We start from the raw sequence: 23,487 nt of genomic DNA on the forward strand, positions 1-23,487 counted from the left end.
GACTAGGCATGTCCGCCCATGACTAGGCACATCTGCCCATGACTCTATATATGCTCTGCTATAAATCAATAAACAAAGCATATCAATCTCATTAATTGCAAGCAGCAATGCAATACAATGAAGTATGTGATTTTGGGAAACTCAAGTCAGATCTAACTTGAGTCGTATCTCCCCGGTTCGACATTGATTTATACCTTTCTTTCCTCGGTCTGACGAAGTCGAAGTCTCGAATTCGAAGCCTGTCAATACTCAATCTGGCAATGACAATATCGAGGAGTACAATATCAATATACAACTCAATCAATACTGAACATAATCAGAGCTCAATCAAATTCTGTTTCAACGGCATAACGACACAATCTCAATATACCCAGCAATACAGATATCAACAAATTCCAATATCAACTCATAATCGATAACAAACTCAATCTGATATTAAATCTGTATAAACTCAATCAAATTCAATCTGAAAATGGTAAAAAATTCATACGGTATCCGTTCTTCGATCCGGTTTCGATTATCCGATAACAACAATTCTAGGAACACATAATAACAGTCATATTATGATTCCTTCCATATCATATTTTCAAATCATATCAAAACATAATAAAACTTACGTCCAGTTGAAACTCTCGTCGATAGAAACACGGTACCAAACTCGGATTGCAAATCAGACAGACGGATTTTACGTAATCTTCAATTCTAATACGTGAAGGAACCTGAAGCTTTCCCTAAGATTATTTCGTTTTCTTGCTGAACATTTGACAAAATGAAGACAAATTATATATACCTTGCATGGTAAGGGTCAAATGGCTTCATCTTTGTGCAACACGTCTCGCGCATATGCGCGACCTCCTCCGGCACATATGCGCGAGACACTCTGTCTCGGCATTTTCCATTTCCTCTGCTCGTGCATATGCGCGTCCTCCTCCGGCGCATATGCGCGAGGTTCTCTGCCATACTCACGCATATGCGCGGGTCCTGGTCGCGCATATGCGCGAGGTTCTCTGCCTACCTTGCGCATATGCGCCCTACTGGGTCCCGCATATGCGCGAGGCTCAGTCCTCACACATAACAATTTCCTCTCCGATCTTCCCCGGTCTGATCCTTTCCGTCTATAATCACATCAATTATCACTAAATCATTTCAGATTACAATAACAAAATCTCGGGCATTACATTTCTCCGCCTATAAGATCTGATTTCGTCCCCGAAATCACAGACAATCAAATCAGATATCGAATCAGATATAAGAATAAGATATACAGAAGTTAAATAAAGAGGCTCACATTAGTGAAATAACTCTGGGAATTTCTGTCTCATGTCTGATTCAGTCTCCCAGGTAGCTTCTTCGATGCCATTACGACTCCACTAAACTTTCACAAGCGGAATAGTCTTCGTTCTGAGTTGCTTTTCTTTACGATCAAGAATCTGGATCGGCTTCTGAAAATAACTCAGTGTCTCATCAAGTTCGGCCTCATCTGGCTGAATAATATGAGATGCATCAGGAAGATACTTCCGCAATAAAGATACATGAAAGACATCATGTATTCGAGATAGAGAAGGCGGTAAGGCGAGTCGATAGGCACGATCTCCTATCTTCTCGAGAATCTCATAAGGACCGATGTATCGTGGAGACAACTTCCATTTTTTGCCAAATCTGACAACGCCTCTGAAAGGAGAAATCTTCAGAAATACTAGGTCTCCTGCCTCAAATACCAATGGTCGACGACAAACATTGTCATATTTGGCCTGTCTGTCTTGAGATGTTCTCATTCTCTTCTGAATCAGCTTCACTTTCTCAGTCATATCTCTAATCATGTCAGGCCCAATCTCAGGTACTTCAGAGATATCATCCCAATAAAGAGGGGATCTGCACTTCTTGCCGTACAATACTTCAAATGGAGCCATCTCTATACTCGTCTGATAGCTGTTGTTGTACGAAAACTCACAAAGTGGCAAAGACTCTTGCCAACTAGTGCCAAAATCTAGCACTACAGCTCTCAGCATATCCTCCAATGTCTGGATAGTCCGCTCTTACTGTCCGTCGGTATGTAGGTGATATGCGGTACTCAAGTGCAATTTAGTACCTAGAGCTTGCTACAAACTGTGCCAAAAATGCGAAGTAAACTGGGGGTCATGGTCTGATACAATCGACTTCGGCACTCCATGCAATCTGACAACTTCTCTGACATAAATCTCTGCCATCTGGTCATGTCTGTACGTCATCTTGTACGGAATAAACCATGCAGATTTGGTCAATCTGTCAATCAAAACCCAAATTTCATCACAACCTCGGGAGGATCGCGGTAGCTTCGTCACAAAGTCCATAGAAATGTGATCCCATTTCCATTCATGAATAGACAAGCTGTGTAATAGACCTCTTGGTTTATTTCTTTTGGCTTTCACCTGCTGACAATTAAGATATTTTGATATAAATTCAGCAATATCAACTTTCATCTGTTTCTACCAAAACTATCTTTTTAAATCATTGTACATCTTTCTGCCACTAGGATGAATACTGAATCGACTGCTATGCGCTTATGACAATATCTGTCGTTTCAAATCTGAAACTTCTGGCACAACAAGATGATTATTCACATACAGTACATGATCACGTACCTGATATTCTGATCGATGCCCTGCTCTGACCATCGAAATCGAGTTCTGTACATTCTGATCAACTTTTTGAGCTTCTTTAATTCTCAAAATCAGCTCTGATTCGACTTGAATAGTATACAATCTCAACGGTCTACATTCTGTTTCAAATGCTTATCCAGACAAACAACAATCTTCAATCCAATTTGAAACACCAATCGTCGATAAGGATAAAGAGCATACCTTTCGACTCAGTGCATCAGCTGCTGCATTCGATTCCCCGGATAGTATTTAATCTCACAATCAAAATCTTCCAACAAATCAAGCCATCTTCGTTGTCTCATATTCAATTCAGACTGTGAAAATAGATATTTCAGACTCTTGTGATCAGAATCAATCTCAAACTTCTCACCTTATAGATAGTGTCGCCATATCTTCAGTGCAAATACGATGGCAGCCAATTCAAGATCATGAATTGGGTAGCATGAATTGGGTAGCGAGATTCATGTGGCAACAATTTTCTTGAGGCATAGGCAATAACATGTTCTCGCTACATCAAAACACAACCCAATCCTCTGTGAGAAGCATCGCAATAAACAACGAAATCACCAGTACCTGATGGAATAGTCAACACCGAAGCACTGGTCAATCTCTTCTTCAATTCAAGGAATCTGGATTCACACTCTTCTGACCAAATAAATGGAGTATTATTCTGAGTCAACTGAGTAATATGCTTAGCAATGCTCGAAAAATCTTTAATAAATCGACGGTAGTAGCCTGCTAAACTCATAAAACTGCGTATCTCTGGTACAGATGTCGGTCTAGGCCAACTGATCACAGCCTCAATGTGACACCCTGACCCGTTTAAAAAAATAAAATAAAATCTATAATGCGAAAGCTTTAAAAATAGACTTGGAGGAAAGTATGTACTTTAAAAATTTTTGCAGAGTTTCCCCGTAAAAAGGAACTCACCAACTGTCTCAAGCAATAAAACCAATACAACATACAAATTCCCACAGTATCACATGTGCTACAACAAAAGATATTAACCAACTACAACCATTTCAAAACAAAATACTTTCTTAATCATCCATAGAGAAAATAATCAATAACCCTTCCTCCAAGCTTGGCACATTTCCTTCTTCCATCTCGACACCCCGCCGTATCGATCTCGGTTACCTACATCTGCATCTGCATCTCATGAACATAACTGAAATGAGTTATAAAAACTCAACAAGTAGATCTTTAAATAACAAGTACATATACCATAGTGTAAAGAAGGAAACTGTATCATTTCTTAACCGTAATATGCCATCAATCAATAAAATGCGTATATAACAATTATAAGATGGCATTCCATAGAACAATTCATTTCTTTTCATTTGTATGGCATTGATAGGTCATCCGTCGATGGTATACATGTACGTCTCAGTCAAAATCAGTCACAGTACATGTCATTATGTTGATCAACTTCCGTCACGTGGGTTTAGAATTACCATAGGTAACACCACAATACCATATAACCATCAAGCCACAAAAACATTCATTGAATCATTTTATCAAACATGTGGCGTGCGTGCTAAAGAGTTAGCTCATTTACTTTGCCCTTGGCTTCAATTCCATTTCTTTTCAATATATCAATACATACAATATACGTAATCAATGATTTAAAGTAGCTAAAATCAATGGAATCTTCATTTATCATATACATAGCTCATGAAATGCATTCAAAGGAAGAATCTACTTACAACCAAATAGAGATACACTAGCCTTGGCACTTGGTGATGATTCTACAAGATCAAACCATAATAGAATCCATTAATATCATTTTCTAAAGCTTTCAATCCCCCGTAAGTCGAAAACTTACTGTAGAGGCCCGTATTTCGAATTTGAAAATTTGCGAAATTATTAATAAAATTTATTTTTAAATAAATAACATGCATCATTAATAAAATAAACTGATAAAAAGATTTAATTTTTAAGATAGCAGCGGAAGTAAATATTGTTTTTCAAAACCACAACTTAAAATAATTCAACATGATGAAAAATGAGTTTGAACATAAAATGATAAATAAACTGAAGCATGAGGTCATCGGGTTCCTACTACTGCTGACCCAAGCTAGCTCACTGGTCCCCGCCCTCGGTCCCGACCTCATCAGTACATACAACAACCAAGTCTAGTGAGTTTAAAGACTCAGCATGCATATATCGTGAATAACAAGTAAATATATCATAAAATTTCGCGTAACATAAAAATATTGTATCGTACAACGTAAGGTGAAAATCTTGTCATGGATAATTATAAATACGTGCATATCTGAAAATCATACGTAAAAACTTGCTCGATAGATCTCTGTCCTAACATATCATATCGTAATTTTCTGTAGAGATAATGTTCTACGCAAGTGGTCCATAACATAACATAACGTGGCGCCTGATCAGATTAAACCATAGTATACTGGGCGGTAGAGATCACCACAGCCCTTTGACTGGATGTCTGTATTCACACATAAGCATAAACCGGTCGTAAGTCACCGGATGAAGCAATCCCACAAGCGTAAGGTGGCCACAAGACATATCGCATATATCTCAAAAATAACATTTTTATATAATGCACGTAATATAATTAAAATCCTGTTTTACCGAATGGTGTTGTGGGGACCCGGACGCTAATCATCTTCTTAATCAACTTTGGGATTTAATTATCAATTAAGATACACATGGTCTAAATTTTTTTTTTCTTTTTAAAAACGTAAGTGCGGAACGTAATGGAATTTAACTAATATACATCTCAGTATAAAAGTACAATAATGTACAATACTTATTCAAACTAGTCTAAGGTTCAACTACTAAATTTCAAGTATTAAACCAAGTCTACAATAAGTCCGGAATCACCACTGTAACTCATCTTCTCTCATCATCTTCTTGACCCCAATCCTGCCCCACCTGTTGTCATGCACACATACAAAACAAGACAACAGCCGGATACTCCGGTGAGAATAAATCCCAGTATAAAACATGGTAGACATGCATGTACACAATATAAATCATAAAGCATACTATCATGCATAAAATCAACAGCAATATGTTTCATAGTCTATGAAACTAAATCTAAATAAGCATGCAGTAACAATGAGTTCCATAATCTCTGAAACCAAAATAAAATAAGCATGCAACTCGATTCAATTCATATCTTGACTCAACTCAACTCTAAATCTAGGGATCCCGTTGTGAATACGACGTCACTATCTGTCACCTACCCTCCCAATCGGGGTAATGGTACGTTTTATTCCTAAACTTCGGTCCTGTCTGTATCGAATGTCTACAATCGGAGGAAGTCTGCTCCTATGCGTCGATACCACCGAACGTCTAGTTTGGCAAGTCTGCCAATGACTCCTATCTCAATGCTTGAATATAAATCTATAAACAAGACATAATCATAATCAAATATAAATAACAAATCTAGTATGTGATTTAGGGAAACTCCAACCAAGTCTGATTCGAGTCGTATCTCCCGAATTCACATGAATTATACCTTTCTTGTCGTTGGAATAATTCGAAATCTCGAAGTAGGGATATCGAACCTGTCAATCCAAATCTGAAATGACAATGTTGAGATGCACAATATCAAATCACAACTCAAACTAATACTAGTACGGTTCAATATCAAATCTTGATACAATTCGACGGTATAACGGCATAGTTTCTCGATACCGATCAATTCAAATCTCAACATATACATCCTCAACTCATAGTCAATACCATAACCATTTCAAACTCTGAAAATCTGCATAATCTCATGCACATATATGCTGGAATTTCATAACAACTGTATATGACATCCAATAATCGATCTGTTTACAATTCTACGACGTCTATGATCTCAAGAACATATAATCACAAACATATCTGAATTTCCTCCACATGTCAACTTCAAAACATGCTGAAAAGATATAGAAAGTATACCCTTTTGAAGCCCTTGTCAAGAGGAACAAGAATCTCAACTTGGATTAAAGTTTGGATGGCTAAATCTTGCACAAGCTCAATTCTAAAATGAAAGAAGCCTTTCACCTCTTTTTGTAATAACTCTCGGTTCTCTCCTCAGGAAATGAAGAAGAATGACTCAGCCCAAGTGGATATATATATATGCCATGTGTCAACATAAGAATCAAGGGTGGCTTTCTCGCACAGGGTACCGCGGGTGCGCTCCGTCTAGACCGCGGGTGCGCTTAATCTTCGGCACCACTTTTCATTTTCCAACATTCGACGACCACGGGTGCGGTGTCTTGTGGACCGCAGGTACGGTCTTGGCTTCTGTAAAAACGTTCAACTCTCTGTCCATCTACCGCGGGTGCAGTAGCTTCCTAGCGCGGGTGCGCTCATGCTACTGTAACTCTTCCATATTTCATGAACCATAACCGCGGGTGCGGTCCTTTCCTTACCGCTGGTGCGGTCTATATTTCATGCAACACTTCATAATCTCATTTAGTGCCTCTCATTACATGTCATGCATACTCATATCTTTCGAATATCACATCAATGAAGACTAATAAATCTCAAGCCTTACAGTTGGATCGTTCCCATGCTCGCTGCGACCTAATTCTAACATGAGAACATTCAAATGAACTTCACTTGACCAACACTTCGTAATCGAACACAAAAACAGGGCCAACTACATCAAAGACTTAATTTCTAACCATGACTCCGTACCAACCCGAACCAACATTGAACCATCGTTTAGTCATGGTCAAAATACGCCTAACATGATGAATAAATGCTCCTAAGAATTATAATACTCGAAATTTTGTGAATGGAGGCCAAAATCTTGAAACGCTCTTTCGAGAGTCACTTTGGCACATTGTACCGTAAATTCTCGTACGACCTCTAAACTACACCAAATCACAAACGGCCAAAAACATGACCTTCCTAACTCAATGAGGTACTGTCCAGTCCAAGGTCATAGGCTAAAAGCCAATCGAGGACTCGAAACAAGCCTCTTAACCGAACCCAAGCTGTTGTCCAATTACAGTAGCAGCACTCGTGCTTGCATCGCTTCGTTTACGAGGCTATTGGCCATTGAGACTTGAACCATCAACCAGAGCCTCTTCCCAACATCCTAAGGTGTGGCTTGAAGCATGGCTAAGGGCCCTAGGCTAACCACAATCCAAGTAACACCCAAGACAACGCCACGCTCCACCCGAGGACACCATACTGCACGCGTGGGGTGTCTTGCTTTATGTTGCTGTCATTTACATTCCAGTGGCCATATGATCGACCATGGCATTATCTAGACATCATGAGGTATTGTGTGAACCATGGCTAAGGGCTAGAAGCCAACCAAGATCCACCCAACACCTCAACAGCCGAAGCCAACTCACGCAGGAAATAAAAATCGAAGAGGGCACTTGTGTTGTTTGTTTTAAAAAAAAGGGGACTATGAACCAAGCCATTTAAGGTCATCTTGGTCACGTCCTAGACATGCTAAGGAAGGATTCCAACCATGGTTACAGGCCTTAGACCAACCATGATCCGAACCTTCAACTTAGACAATCCAAACAAGAAATCGAAACTCAAATCTGCACTATGGAGAGTTGCTGTCCATTTCGTTTTGCTGGGGGAAAAGGGACTTAGCCAAAGGACTAACACCTTCCTAACACACTCTATATCATGTCTAGATGCATCCTGGGGCGTATGGAACCGAGCCAACCCCTGAAACTGCAAAAAAAATTCAAAACCGTGAAGGCACAAGTGAGAGCCAAAAATTCTGTGCATGGTTTTCGAAAGTGCTGTCATATTTCGGTTTTATCATGAATCAAGGACATGTAATGGTTTAAAAAAAAAGATATATGACTTGATTGAAGAGCAAAGAAACCATATATACATGCCTGGAAATTTTTGTTTGAAAAGAAAACAAACTATACGACAATGCAGCGCGGCGGAGACGGAGTCCTTTTCTTGTAACGCCCAGACATTCGTATGCATATGATGTAAGGTAATGATTATGATTAAGTATGGTCATTATTCCTTTCATGGTTTATTATGATGATCGTTTGGGGATATGAGATGTAATGGTGATGGTTTATGGTTTCAGGATATGATATGAATAGTATTGAATGATATAGAATGAAACAGAGAATGTATGGGTAGAATAGAAAATTGATCCTTAGCCAAATAGGTAATGGAAGTGCTGAAACGGTATGAAACTGTGACATTAGTTGTGGTTTTTAGCATAATGTTTTGTATATCAATCCGAATGATGTGAGGCCACTTCCATTAGAAAGATAAGATATAAGGCTATAACTTTCATGTTTCGAGTTTTGTTCAAATCATTGTGGAAGACGAGCCAAAAGTGCCCCGAAGTGTGTCGTGTGTTTCGTTGTTCCTGTAGTGACACATGTTGGGAGATTGAGCATAACGTTTTACACAGACCTTCAAATGACATGAGGCTAATTGGAGATTCAAGCCAAGACACAGAGCTACAACTTTCATGTTTACCACTTTTCCTAATTATGAAGGGAAGAGGCGTTTCGGAAGCAATCTTTGTCGTAGCTGTGCGCAGAGTGCGCTCGAGCGGAAAAAAATGTCCGCCCGGGCGAGCCTATTTCAAAAATCTGGTGTTTTTGGCCGAGAGTTCTGCGCCCGAGCGGAAAAAGATGTCCGCCCGGGCGCCCAGCAAAGTGTGAAAGCGTGTTTTGGGTGTTTTAAGGCATAAAATCGATTGAGACTTCATTTTTCCTCATTTCCCTTCTCTTCCTTTCTCTTCTCCATCGTGTAAGGCTAGGGTTCTTCATATTTTTCTTCTTCTCTCATTCAATCAAGCAATTAATCTTCAATCCGGAGTTGGAACTTCATCTTTTTAGTGAAAGGGACAAAGGTAAGTGGTTTTTCTTCTTGTTCTTGAGTTATTGAAGATGGTGGAGTTAGGGGATGAGAGTTGTGTTAGATGTTTTGGGTTAAATGGTCATCTACTGTTATTATTTGCGTGTTGATGGTTAGTTATTGGGTTTATTGTTGTAGGATCACCGTCAAGGTTTAGGAAACCAAGTGCTCCAAGTGTTGTAAGTGGAATCATTTCTTAAATGCATCACATGATCCTATATATATGTGTTTTGATGATTTTATGATGTTAACTCCTTTTAAATTCCATTCATGATATATATATGTAAATATGTATATATGGTAGTGCAATTATATGCATTTTTGAATGAAGGAAGTTAAACTTTACATGATGCCTCTAATGTGTTTGATAAAATGTTTGAACGAAGTTCTATATGATTGAATGATTGGATTGATAGTGATAGTAACGGTGTTGCCTCTGGCAATTCTGAATCCGCAATGTAATTGGCCAATTAACGATGAAAACATGTGCTCTCTTATAAGATGCATTTCATTCAAAGGTACGTGTCCCTCCTATAAGATTCGTTTTTACGAAGAGGGTTAGCAATGAACGAACTATCTTATAAGAACTATCAGTTCTTCAGTTGATCAATGAAATGAATATCACCCCTATGTATTGTTGTATTATGATTCTTGATGGATGATATTAATCATGATTCTACGTTTATGAAATGAGATGGATAATGTTTTCAAGAAAATGAAATTGAGGCTATTCATTTTATGTTTTAAAATAAAATTATATATATGTATCTCGTTAGTATTGATTCCATTTGCTGAGTTTTAAACTCATTCCAGTTATGTTCATGTGATGCAGGCACAGGTAAGAAAGACTGATCACCCTGAGTTGTCGAAGCGAGAGAAGAGAATATGCCAAACTTTGGAGATAGTGGTTGGATGCTATTTTGATGTGTTAAGCTTTTGGTTATTTTGGGAAACATTGAAAACCTTGTTTATATTTGAATTAGAAATATGTGTTTATACAATATTAAATGGTATCTGATGAGTATGAAAATCTTTTGCATGTATTTTATGTGTTGCTTGAGATAGGTGGCATGTCCTATTTGTGGGGAGATGCTGCCCAAATGTTTTTAAAATTACACCTTTTCTCCAAATTATATTTTAAAGCTTCCGCATTAATTATGCATTTTAGTCACGAGTGTTACATTTAATGGTATCAGAGCAAAGATTTTCGGACCAATGATTTGGCATATGACTTCCTCTGCTGTCGACAATTCGGTATGTATGTACCTACATCATTTGATATAACATGGATGTGTAGCCTCAATAATTATGATATGTTATGTGTGGAAATGGTTTTAAACTAATATGTATCATAGGATCATGCCGCCTAAGCGTAAAGCACCAGAAGGGGAGAATAGTTCATCATCTAGAGTGGTTGGTGAATTAGCAAGTTACTGAAAGAACAGGGCAAGGTACATGGCGAGCAAATTCAGCAGCTCTTACAGATGCAGAATGCAGGGCGAGGGAGAGAGAGAGAGAGCAAGTGAGGCCCAAGCCCGGTAGTGAAGGCGCATACGAAAGATTTCATAAGATAAAGCCACTTGAATTTGATGGTAGCACGGATCCCATGGTCGCCTTGGAATGGGTCAAAGCTTTGGAGGATATTTATGATTATCTTCAGTTTGAAGATAAAGATCGAGTTAGCTGTGCCATTTTTCTACTGGCCAAGACGGCGAGGACTTGGTGGGACGCCACCAAGATATCAGTTAATGTCTCGGAACTCAAGTGGCAGGAGTTTAAAGATTTATTCTACTATAAATATTTTCCTCGAGATGTTCGAAGTCAGGAAATGAAGGAATTTCTAGAACTGAAGCAAGGAAATATGTCAATGCAAGAGTATATTCTCAAATTTGAAGAGGGGTGTCAGTTTGCCCCATATCTGGCCAGCAATGACATCGAAAAGGGCGAGCATTTTCTTAGATGTGTCCGAGCTGAAATTAAAAGAGACGTTCGAATGTCTAAAGCTGCTTCATATAAAGAGATTGTTGAAAAAGCAAGGATGGCCGAGCAGGACGTGATGAAAATTGAAAGAGAAAGACAGTTGAAGCGCCAAGATTTTTCTACTAAAGGCCAAGGATCCGAATGGAAAGGTAAGGGCAAGTTCAGAGGCAAAGAAAAAGAGGAGCATCGACCCAAAGCTCCTATGCCACCGCCTACATATGATCGACCTGTATGTCCATAATGTGGCAAAATGCATACACTTGAGTGCTTGGTTGGAAGTAATGCTTTCGTTGTGGAGGTGTTGGACATGTTATCAAAAATTGTCCAGTGAAGGGTGAGAAAGGGAAGGATAGGGTTCAAGGCAGAATCTTCACAATGACCAAAGAAGGCGCAAATCCTGATTCTTCTGTTATATCAGGTACTATATTGATTTTAGGCAAGGCCGCTATTACATTGATTGACACTGGTGCTATGCATTCCTTTATGTCTGAAATTTTCTTGCGCTCTTTTAATGTTGTTCCATCTTTTGAACCCCTCCACTATAGTATTTTGTTGCCATCGGGAGACGAAATATGGCCTTCTAGTATTCTTAAAGGTTGTACAGTGCAAGTTATTGAGAAAATCTATTTTGCTGATATTATTTTTATTCCCATGGTGGCGTTTGATGTAATTTTGGGAATGGACTGGCTATCGTACTATCATGCCGTTATTGACTGCATGGCTAAAATGGTGCGATTTTCTGAAAAAGATGATGATAGAGGAATTTTCCAGAGTTCAGATATTTCGCTTGACACTCCTTATATTTCTTGTCTCAAAGCTCATGAAATGTTATCAAATGGGTGTCAGGGATTTTTAGCTGTTGTGATTGATGTGAATACTGAGATGACGAGGAAGTTGAATGAGATTGAGGTAGTTCGGGATTTTCTTGACGTATTTGCAGATGATGTGCCTGGATTACCACCTGACCGTGAAGTTGAGTTTGTGATTGACGTGGTTCCAGGTACTGTTCCGATTTCGAAAGCTCCTAGCCGAATGGCCCCGACTGAAATGAATGAACTGAAGAATCAGTTGCAGGATCTATTAGACAAAGGCTTTATTCGTCCGAGTTTTTCTCCGTGGGGAGCTCCAGTTTATTTGTCAAAAAGAAAGATGGATCTTTGCGGTTGTGCATTGATTGCAGAGAGATCAATTAAGTCACGATCAAGAATAAATATCCTTTGCCGAGTATTGACGATCTCTTTGATCAGCTACAGGGAGCGACAGTGTTTTCAAAGATCGATCTGCGTTCTGGTTACTATCAGCTAAAAGTTAGGGAAGTCGACGTCCCTAAAACTGCATTCAGAACCAGGTATGACCATTATGAGTTCTTAGTCATGTCATTCGGGTTGACGAACGCTCCGTCGGTATTCATGGATCTAATGAACCGGGTCTTCAAGCCATATCTAGATAGCTTTGTTATCATTTTTATTGACGATATCCTGATTTATTCTAAGACTCGGGAACTTCATGCCAAGCATCTCAGAATTGTATTGCAGTTATTGAGGGAAAAGCAGTTATATGCAAAGTTGAAAAAGTGTGAATTCTGAATAGAGCAAGTATCATTTCTTGGCCATATCGTTTCAAAAGACTGCATTGCTGTGGATCCCATGAAGATTGAAGCGATTAAACAATGGCTTATTCCTACGACAGTTTTCGAGGTGCGTAGTTTTCTAGGTATGGCAGGTTATTATCGACATTTTATTGCCAATTTCTCCAAAATAGCCCTTCCATTAACCAATCTGACGAGGAAAGCGGTGAAGTTTGAGTGGACAAACGAGTGCCAACACGGATTTCAAGTGTTGAAAGACAAGTTGACATCAGCCCCTATCCTAGCACTTCCGTGTGGTACTGAAGATTTTATTTTTTACACTGATGCGTCAAAGATGGGACTTGGAGCTGTACTAATGCAGCGTGGGAAAGTAATCGCTTATGCTTCTCGCCAGTTGAAATACTACGAGAAGAATTATCCCACCCACGATCTTGAGTTGGCTGCAGTGGTCTTCGCATTGAAAATATGGAGGCATTATCTGTATGGCGAGAAGTGTGAATTTTCACAGATTATAAGAGCTTGAAATATCTAGTCTCACAGAAAGAACTCAATATGCGGCAGAGGAGGTGTTTAGAACTTGTTAAATATTATGATGTGACCATTAGCTACCACCCATGTAAAGCAAACGTCGTTGCAGATGCTTTGAGCCGTAAGTTTCTTCTTTGAGTTCATTGATTCAGAAACCGTTGTTATTAGATCTTCAGAGGAGCGAGATCGCTATGGTAGAGCAAGGGACCATCGCTAGACTTTCATCTTTAGTTATTCCGCCTATGTTGACAGATAGGATACGAAGGGAGCAACCTAATGACAATCAGTTGATGTAATTGCGATCTAAAGCCGATGAGAAAGGAAATACAGAGTTTGCGATGAATATTGATGATTTGTTAACGTTTAGAGGTCGGATATGTGTTCCTAGTGGTAATGACATTCGACGAGATGTTTTGAAAGAGGCTCATACAGCGCCATACTCGATACATCCAGGTAGCACCAAGATGTATCAGGATCTCCGACGTCTATACTGGTGGCCAGGTATGAAAAGTGATATTGCAAAGTTTATATCCGAATGTCTAACATGTCAGCAAATAAAGATTGAGCATCAAAGACCTGCTGGAACTTTGCAATCCCTCCCAATACCTCAGTGGAAGTGGGAGCACATCACCATGGACTTTGTAACAGGACTTCCAAGAACACCAAAGGGTTAGAACTCCATCTGGGTGATTGTTGACAGGTTAACCAAGTCGGCTCATTTTCTTATGGCCAAGAGGACGTTTACAATGAACCAGTATGCTGAATTCTATGCAGCTGAAATTGTGAGACTTCATGGTATTCCTGTGTCAATTGTATCTGATCGAGACCCGAGGTTTACTTCTGAATTCTGGAAGAGATTGCACAGAGCCTTGGGCACCAGATTGGCTTTTAGCACAGCAGATCATCCTTAGAGTGACGGGCAGTCAGAGAGGGTGATTCAGATTCTTGAAGATATGCTACGAGCCTGCACGATTGACTTTCCTGGTAGCTGGGATTCTAAATTGCCACTTGCGGAATTTACATATAACAATAGTTATCAGGCGACGATTGGCATGGCACCATACGAGGCATTGTATGGTAGAAAATGTAGGTCACCGTTGAACTGGGATGAAGTCGGTGAAAGAAAGATGTTAGGACCAGAATTGGTCTAACAGACAGCTGATGTGATTACTTTAATCCAGGACACAATGAAGATGGCCCAAACCAGACAGAAAAGTTATGCCGATAATCGAAGAAGGCCTTTGGAGTTTGAAGTTGGAGATCATGTTTTTATCAAAATTGCTCCTCTCAAAGGGGTAATGAGATTCGGGAAGAAAGGTAAGCTGAGCCCAAGATTTATCGGCCCGTTTGAAATTCTGGACAGGATAGGAGAAAGAGCTTATCGTCTAGCCTTACCGCCGGACTTGGATAGAGTCCACAATGTATTTCACGTCTCAATGCTCAGAAAGTACATTTCGAACCCTTTCCATGTTCTCAGACATGAACCATTGGATCTGATGCCAAACTTGACTTATCAAGAAGTACCAATCTAGATTTTAGATCGAAAAGTTAAAGTACTTAAAAATAAGGAAATCGGCATTATAAAGATTCTTTGGCGTAATCAGTTGGTTGAAGAAGCAACGGAGCCAGAGGAGGAAATGAAACAACGATATCCTGAGTTATTCGAAAAGTAATGACAATTTCAGGGACGAAATTTCTTAAGGAGGGGAGAATTGTAACGCCCAGACATTCGTATGCATATGATGTAAGGTAATGATTATGATTAAGTATGGTCATTATTCCTTTTATGGTTTATTATGATGATCGTTTGGGGATATGAGATGTAATGGTGATGGTTTATGGTTTCAGGATATGATATGAATGGTATTGAATGATATAGAATGAAACAGAGAATGTATGGGTAGAATAGAAAATTGATCCTTAGCCAAATAGGTAATGGAAGTGCTGAAACGGTATGAAACTGTGACATTAGTTGTGGTTTTTAGCATAATGTTTTGTATATCAATCCGAATGATGTGAGGCCACTTCCATTAGAAAGATAAGATATAAGGCTATAACTTTCATGTTTTGAGTTTTGTTCAAATCATTGTGGAAGACGAGCCAAAAGTGCCCCAAAGTATGTCGTGTGTTTCGTTGTTCCTGTAGTGACACATGTTGGGAGATTGAGCATAACTTTTTACACAGACCTTCAAATGACATGAGGCTAATTGGAGATTCAAGCCAAGACACAGAGCTACAACTTTCATGTTTACCACTTTTCCTAATTATGAAGGGAAGAGGCGTTTCGGAAGCAATCTTTGTCGTAGCTGTGCGCAGAGTGCGCTCGAGCGGAAAAAAATGTCCGCCCGGGCGAGCCTATTTCAAAAATCTGGTGTTTTTGGCCGAGAGTTCTGCGCCCGAGCGGAAAAAGATGTCCGCCCGGGCGCCCAGCAAAGTGTAAAAGCGTGTTTTGGGTGTTTTAAGGCATAAAATTGATTGAGACTTCATTTTTCCTCATTTCCCTTCTCTTCCTTTCTCTTCTCCATCGTGTAAGGCTAGGGTTCTTCATATTTTTCTTCTTCTCTCATTCAATCAAGCAATTAATCTTCAATCCGGAGTTGGAACTTCATCCTTTTAGTGAAAGGGACAAAGGTAAGTGGTTTTTCTTCTTGTTCTTGAGTTATTGAAGATGGTGGAGTTAGGGGATGATAGTTGTGTTAGATGATTTAGGTTAAATGGTCAACTACTGTTATTATTTGCGTGTTGATGGTTAGTTATTGGGTTTATTGTTTTAGGATCACCGTCAAGGTTTAGGAAACCAAGTGCTCCAAGTGTTGTAAGTGGAATCATCTCTTAAATGCATCACATGATCCTATATATATGTGTTTTGATGATTTTATGATGTTAACTCCTTTCAAATTCCATTCATGATATATATATGTAAATATGTATATATGGTAGTGCAATTATATGCATTTTTGAATGAAGGGAGTTAAACTTTACATGATGCCTCTAATGTGTTTGATAAAATGTTTGAACGAAGTTCTATATGATTGAATGATTGGATTGATAGTGATAGTAACGGTGTTGCCTCTGGCAATTCTGAATCCGCAATGTAATTGGCCTATTAACGATGAAAACATGTGCTCTCTTATAAGATGCATTTCATTCAAAGGTACGTGTCCCTCCTATAAGATTCGTTTTTACGAAGAGGGTTAGCAATGAACGAACTATCTTATAAGAACTATCAGTTCTTCAGTTGATCAATGAAATGAATATCACCCCTATGTATTGTTGTATTATGATTCTTGATGGATGATATTAATCATGATTCTACGTTTATGAAATGAGATGGATAATGTTTTCAAGAAAATGAAATTGAGGCTATTCATTTTATGTTTTAAAATAAAATTATATATATGTATCTCGTTAGTATTGATTCCATTTGCTGAGTTTTAAACTCATTCCAGTTATGTTCATGTGATGCAGGCACAGGTATGAAAGACTGATCACCCTGAGTTGTCGAAGCGAGAGAAGAGAATATGCCAAACTTTGGAGATAGTGGTTGGATGCTATTTTGATGTGTTAAGCTTTTGGTTATTTTGGGAAACATTGAAAACCTTGTTTTGATATTTGAATTAGAAATATGTGTAGATACTATATTAAATGGTATCTGATGAATATGAAAATATTTTGCATGTATTTTATGTGTTGCTTGAGACAGGTGGCATGTCCTATTTGTAGGGAGATGCTGCCCAAATGTTTTTAAAATTACACATTTTCTCCAAATTATATTTTAAAGCTTCCGCACTAATTATGCATTTTATTCACGAGTGTTGCATTACTTTCTTGTTTTCTCTCTTATTTCTTTTTGCAAGGTCAAGATTTTCTCTGCTTTCTTCTCTGAATTTCTAAGGTAAGGAGGGGGTGAAGGAGTGTTAAGGAATGAGGGGGGCTACTAGGAAAATAAAGGAGACAAAAATGCTTTGGAGGGAAGTTTCCAATGAGAACATGGAATGACAAGGGAATGATCCTTTTCCCTTCTAGTTTGCTCGAAATTAAGGGATTGGATAGGCTACTATAGTGATTTAATTAGGTGTAAGAAAGTGCTTAATTAATAATTATTGGTGAATTAAATTGGAGGAATTAATCATACCAAGAAAAGGATTAAGGAATTGTATCAAAATGGAGAGTTGCCAACTTAATTAAGTCTACCATGGGGTGGCCGAAATCTTGGAATAAAAATTAAGGGGAAATATTGCTTAATTATTGAATTTTATCTCCTTAAAGTTTTAAACACTAATTATATATTTTAGTGAAATAATTAAATAAATTTTGGATAGTAATTCCCTTGCATGCATGGCTAATCCTTACAATAAATTTACTAACATGTTAAGTTACAATTTCTTAAATAAAATAAGCCTAGATTAATTTATTCCAATTGGTTACATCATTTAATTTAGGCTTTTAATTAATTATTGGACATAAAAGAATTTATTTACTACTTAGCTCCAATTAAGTGAATAAATCCTTATACATTATTTTACATTAAAATAACTTATTCTTTGGTTTAAATTAAATCTAGGAACATTTTCTTATTATTAAATTTTATCTCAATACTCCAACTCCAGTCCGGCCTCGCTTATTTAACTGAAAAGATAAAACTAAACCTCTGCGTAAAATAAATAATCATAACTCAACAAATTTAAAAAGAATAAATTTAAACCATCATGCATAAAAATCATTTTAATTTAAATAATAGTAATTATGCATGGCTTATACGCAGTCTGATTTAACAGGTTCTACACTTACCAATACAAATTTACAACTCAAGGAATCCAAGAACAAGACAAAGTAATAACTTACCTTGATCCTTCTCTTAGCGTAGATGAAGCTACCAATTTGGATTGAAGGAATAAATCAAGAGATGATAGGAGGGAAAGAAGAAAAATGGAAGAACCCTAGCTTCTAACCGATGGAGAGAAATGGGAAGAGAAGAAAATGATACAAAAATCATTCCCCAATCTAATATATGCCATCCAAACCTCAAAATATGCTTTTTAACATGTGCTGGGCGCGGTGGCGCGAGATCCTGTGCAACCGCACGCCCCATGCTGCCCAACACCAAAAATTCAGCAACCGGCGCGCCATGGCGCCGGATCCTGCGCAATGGCGCGCGGAATTCTGCCAAAAACGCATTTTTAATGTTCGAATTTGCAAAATTCATCAGCATGAAAGTTGTAGCCCTATGTCTTGGCTTGCATCTCCAATTGGCCTCATGTCATTTAGAGGTCTGAGTAAAGAGTTATGCTCAATCTCCCAACATGTGTCAGTGCAGGAACGACGATACACACGACACACTTCGGGCCACTTTTGTCTCGTCTTCCCTAATGATTTTAACAAAACTCAAAACATAAAAGTTATAGCCTTATGTCTTTTCTTTATAATTTTTGGCCTCACATCAATTGGATCAAGATACAAAACATTATGCTAAAAACCACAACTACTGCCACATTTTTCATACCGTTTCTGCACTTCCATTACCTATTTAGCTCAAATTCAACCTTCTATTCTACCATCCATTATCTATTCCATTCTATAACATTCATTACCATTCATACCATAACGTAAAGCCATAAATCATCACCATAAAATACCGTAATTCATAATAAAGAAATGAACGATCGGCTATTACAATTCTCCTCCTCTTATAAAAATTTTGTCCCCGAAATTTACCTCACGACGTAAACATGTCAGGATAACGTTGCTTCATCTCTTCCTTAGGTTCCCATGTTGCTTCTTTGATGACATGATTACTCCATAATACCTTCATGATCCCAATTTCTTTGTTCCTAAGCACTTTAACCCTTTGATCCAATATTTGTACCGGCCGTTCATGATAACTCAAATTTGGCATTAAGTCTAGTGGTTCGTGACGAAGTACATGAATTGGATTCGACACATATTTACGAAGCATTGAAACATGAAATACATTATGTACTTTATCCAAGTCCGGAGGCAAAGCCAATCGATAAGCTTGCTCGCCAATTCTGTCAAGAATCTCAAAAGGTCCAATAAAACGAGGACTCAACTTTCCTTTCTTCCCAAATCTCATAACTCCCTTGAGAGGAGCTATCTTAACAAACACGTGATCACCTACCTTGAATGCCAAAGGCCTTCTTCGAACATCTGCATAACTTTTCTGTCGAGACTGAGCAGTTTTCATTCTTTCTCGAATCAATGCTACAACATCAACCATTTGTTGAACCAACTCTGGTCCCAACATTTTTCTTTCACCTACTTCATCCCAAAACAAAGGTGATCGACACTTTCTCCCATACAAAGCTTCATAGGGTTCCATGCCAATCGAGGACTGATAGCTGTTATTATATGTGAATTCCACAAGAGGCAGCTTCAAATCCCAACTTCCAGGAAAATCAATAATGTAGGCTCTTAACATGTCCTCAAAAATCTGAATAACTCGTTCTGATTGTCCGTCACTCTGAGGATGATAAGCTGTGCTGAAGGCCAACTTTGTACCTAAAGTTCTATGCAAACTTTTCCAGAATTCAGATGTAAATCTTGGATCACGATCAGAAACAATTGACACTGGTATCCCATGAAGTCTAACAATCTCTTGAACATAAGCCTCAGCATATTGATTCATCGAATAAGTTGTCCTGACAGGAAGAAAATGTGATGACTTGGTTAAACGATCAACAATGACCCAAATTGAATTATAACCTTTCTGCGTCCTTGGAAGTCCGACAACAAAGTCCATTGTGATGTGTTCCCATTCCCACTGAGGTATCGGCAATGACTGCAACAATCCTGCAGGTCTTTGGTGCTCACTCTTAACCCGCTGACATGGTAGGCATTCAGAAATATAGAACGCAATATCCTTCTTCATACCTGGCCACCAGAAGAGTCGACGAAGATCTTGATACATCTTGGTATTACCTGGATGTATCGAATATGGTGTGTTATGCGCCTCAATCGAAACATCTCGTCAAATATTATCGCCAGTAGGAACGCAAATTCGACCTCTGAAGGTCATCAACCCATCATTGTTTAAACCAAACTCAAAATTTCCTTTCAGTTCAGCCTTAGATTTAATTTCAAGCAATTTCTTATCATTCTGTTGTCTATCTTTAATCATGTCATTCAAAGTAGGTCGAATCACCAAAGCTGAAAGTCGAGCTATCATACCTTTCTCGACCAAAGCGATTTCATTCCTTTGCAAGTCTAACAATAAAGGTTTTTGAATCATAGAACTCAACACAACTGCTGACTTCCGACTCAATGCGTCTGCCACTACATTCGCCTTCCCAGGGTGGTAACTAATAGTGCAATCATAATCCTTAACAAGTTTCAACCATCTCCTCTGACGCATGTTCAATTTCTTCTGAGTAAACAGATATTTAAGGCATTTATGATCTGAGAAAATCTCACAATTCACCCCATACAAATAATGTCGCCAGATCTTCAAAGCGAACACCACAGCTTACCACACAACATCAATACAGCACCAAGTCCTTTCTTAGAAGCATCAGTTAACACTACAGAGTCTTCAACTCCTTCGAGAAATGACAACACTGGAGCCGATGTCAATTTATCCTTCAACTCCTGAAAACTTTGTTGACACTCATTTGTCCATTCAAATTTAACTGTCTTTCTTGTCAATGTGGTTAATGGCAGAGCTATCTTTGAGAAATCGGCTATAAAACTACGATAGTAACCTGCCAAACCAAGAAAACTTCGTACCTCAGAAACTGTCGTAGGAATAAGCCATTTCTTCACTGCTTCTATCTTTGTTGGATCCACGGTAATTCCATTTTTAGAAACAATATGGCCTAGGAAAGTCACTTGGTCCAACCAGAACTCACACTTCTTTAACTTGGCATATAACTGGTTATCCCTCAATTGCTGCAACACAGTTCTCAAATGTTCTCGATGAAGTTCTCTAGTCTTCGAATAAACCAGAATATCATCAATAAATACAATGACTAAACTGTCCAGATAAGGCTTGAAGTCTCGATTCATAAGATCCATAAAAATTGACGGCGCATTTGTTAACCCGAAAGACATTACCAGAAATTCATAATGATCATACCTAGTTCGAAAAGCAGTCTTAGTTATGTCATCTTCTTTCAACTTCAATTGGTGATATCCCGATCGCAGATCAATCTTGGAAAATACCGTTGCCCCTTGTAATTGATCAAAAAGATCATCAATTCGTGGCAAAGGGTACATGTTCTTAATTGTAACTTTTTTGATCTCTCGGTAGTCAATACACAATCGTAGTGACCCATCTTTCTTTTTTACAAACAACACTGGTGCCCCCCATGGTGAAGAACTCGGTCTAATAAAGCCCTTATCTAACAGTTCTTGCAATTGGTTCTTTAATTCTTTCATTCAGTCGGTGCCATTTGATAAGGGGCTTTAGAAATAGGACCAGTACCAAGTACTACATCAATGACAAACTCGACTTCTCTATCGGGGGGCAACCCCGGCACATTATCGGCAAAGACATCCGAATACTCTCGAACAATTTCAATATCATTCACATCCACACAATATTCCTTACTCACATCCATGACTGACGCCAGAAATCCCTGACAGCCCTTAACCAACATCTTATTCACCTTCAAGCAAGAAATAAAAGAAGTGTCAAGAGAAGTACCTGAATGCTTGAAGACCCTGCTGTCACCTTCTTCTGTCGGAAATCGCACCGTCTTTTCAACACAATCTATTATTGCATGATACGATGATAGTCAATCCATACCCAAAATCACATCAAACTCTATCATAGGAATCACAATCAAATCAGCAACAATAAAATCAGCAAAGAATGTTTCCTCGTTCACTTGGACAGGACAAGCCTTAATCACACTCGTTGGACAAATCACATCACCCGAAGGAAGCACAATATTATGCTGGATAGTTTCAAATATAGGTGCAATACACAACGATCTCATGAAAATTTCAGACATAAAGGAATGCGTAGCTCCAGTATAAATTAAAGTAAGAGCTACTTTGCCTGAAATTAAAATATTACCTGATATAGTTGACGTATCCGGATTAACATCCTCCTTGGTCAAAGATAAAATGCGTCCTTGGACTCATCCTCAGCCTGAAGATTGGGTGCAGTTGATGGCAATGTGACCTACACCTCCACATCTGTAACATTTGTTGGCTCCTACAAAGCATTCACCCTTGTGTGGCTTGCTGCATTTGGGACATAAAGGTCTATTCATCTCAAATTGAACCACATGAGTTTTACCTCGATATTCTTCTTTTCCTTCTCTTTTGTATCCCCCTTTCCAACTTTGACTCAAAGCTTGGCTCTTTTGATTAAAGCTCTGTCTTCTCAATTGCCTTTCCTTCTCAATCTCTTTCTCGTCCTGCTCCGCTAAAAGAGCTTTCTCCACGATCTGTTTGTACGTTGCGGCCTTAGACATTCTGACATCCCTCCTGATCTCGGCTCTCAAGCCTCTCATGAAGTGTTCCCCTCGATCTTTGTCATTCGAAGCAATAAAAGGAACGAACAGACATCCTTCTTCGAACTTCAATATATAATCATTCACATTCAAGTTGCCCTGCTTTAGTTCCGAGAACTCTTTCACTTTTCTAGTCTTGACATCCATGGAGAAATATTTGTCATAAAATAGCTCGTTTAACTCATTCCATTGGAGGGTTTGAACGTTGATAGTTACCTTCGTGGCCTCCCACCAAATTCATGCAGTCTTGGTCAGAAGAAACACTGCACAACTAACTCGATCATTTTCCTCAAAGCACAGGTAATTAAAGATTGCTTCAATAGCTTTAACCCATTCCATAGCTACAAGAGGGTCCGCACTTCCCACGAACTCAGGTGGATTCATTCTTTTAAATCTGTCATACGCTCCCTCTGAACTGGGCTCCTGTCTCACAAGA

At 38.7% G+C, this 23,487-nt stretch overlaps 1 protein-coding gene across 1 annotated transcript; it reads right to left on the minus strand.

Moving 5' to 3' along the window:
• Nucleotides 1–21,962: 21,962 nt before the first annotated feature.
• On the minus strand, nucleotides 21,963–23,198 carry LOC142521863 (uncharacterized). Its single transcript, XM_075625037.1, has 3 exons — nucleotides 22,722–23,198; nucleotides 22,347–22,487; nucleotides 21,963–22,196 (listed from the first exon to the last, which is right to left on the minus strand). The coding sequence occupies exons 1-3, from the start codon at nucleotides 23,196–23,198 to the stop codon at nucleotides 21,963–21,965; spliced, it is 852 nt and encodes a 283-aa protein (XP_075481152.1).
• Between the last annotated feature and the right edge of the window lie 289 nt (nucleotides 23,199–23,487).

The sequence above is a fragment of the Primulina tabacum genome, chromosome 13, assembly GCF_025594145.1.
Source record: "Primulina tabacum isolate GXHZ01 chromosome 13, ASM2559414v2, whole genome shotgun sequence".
Classification (NCBI taxonomy): domain Eukaryota; kingdom Viridiplantae; phylum Streptophyta; class Magnoliopsida; order Lamiales; family Gesneriaceae; genus Primulina; species Primulina tabacum.

Bases quoted from the DNA above. Each gene is read 5' to 3' on its own strand.
- LOC142521863 (XM_075625037.1), bottom strand. From the start codon at position 23,198: ATGGATGTCAAGACTAGAAAAGTGAAAGAGTTCTCGGAACTAAAGCAG. The intron at 22,488-22,721 runs GTAGGTCACATT...GAAACTATCCAG, and splicing joins AATGTTACAGATGTGGAGGT to CATAATATTGTGCTTCCTTC. The intron at 22,197-22,346 runs GTGATTTTGGGT...TCTTGCTTGAAG, and splicing joins TTCCTATGATAGAGTTTGAT to GTGAATAAGATGTTGGTTAA.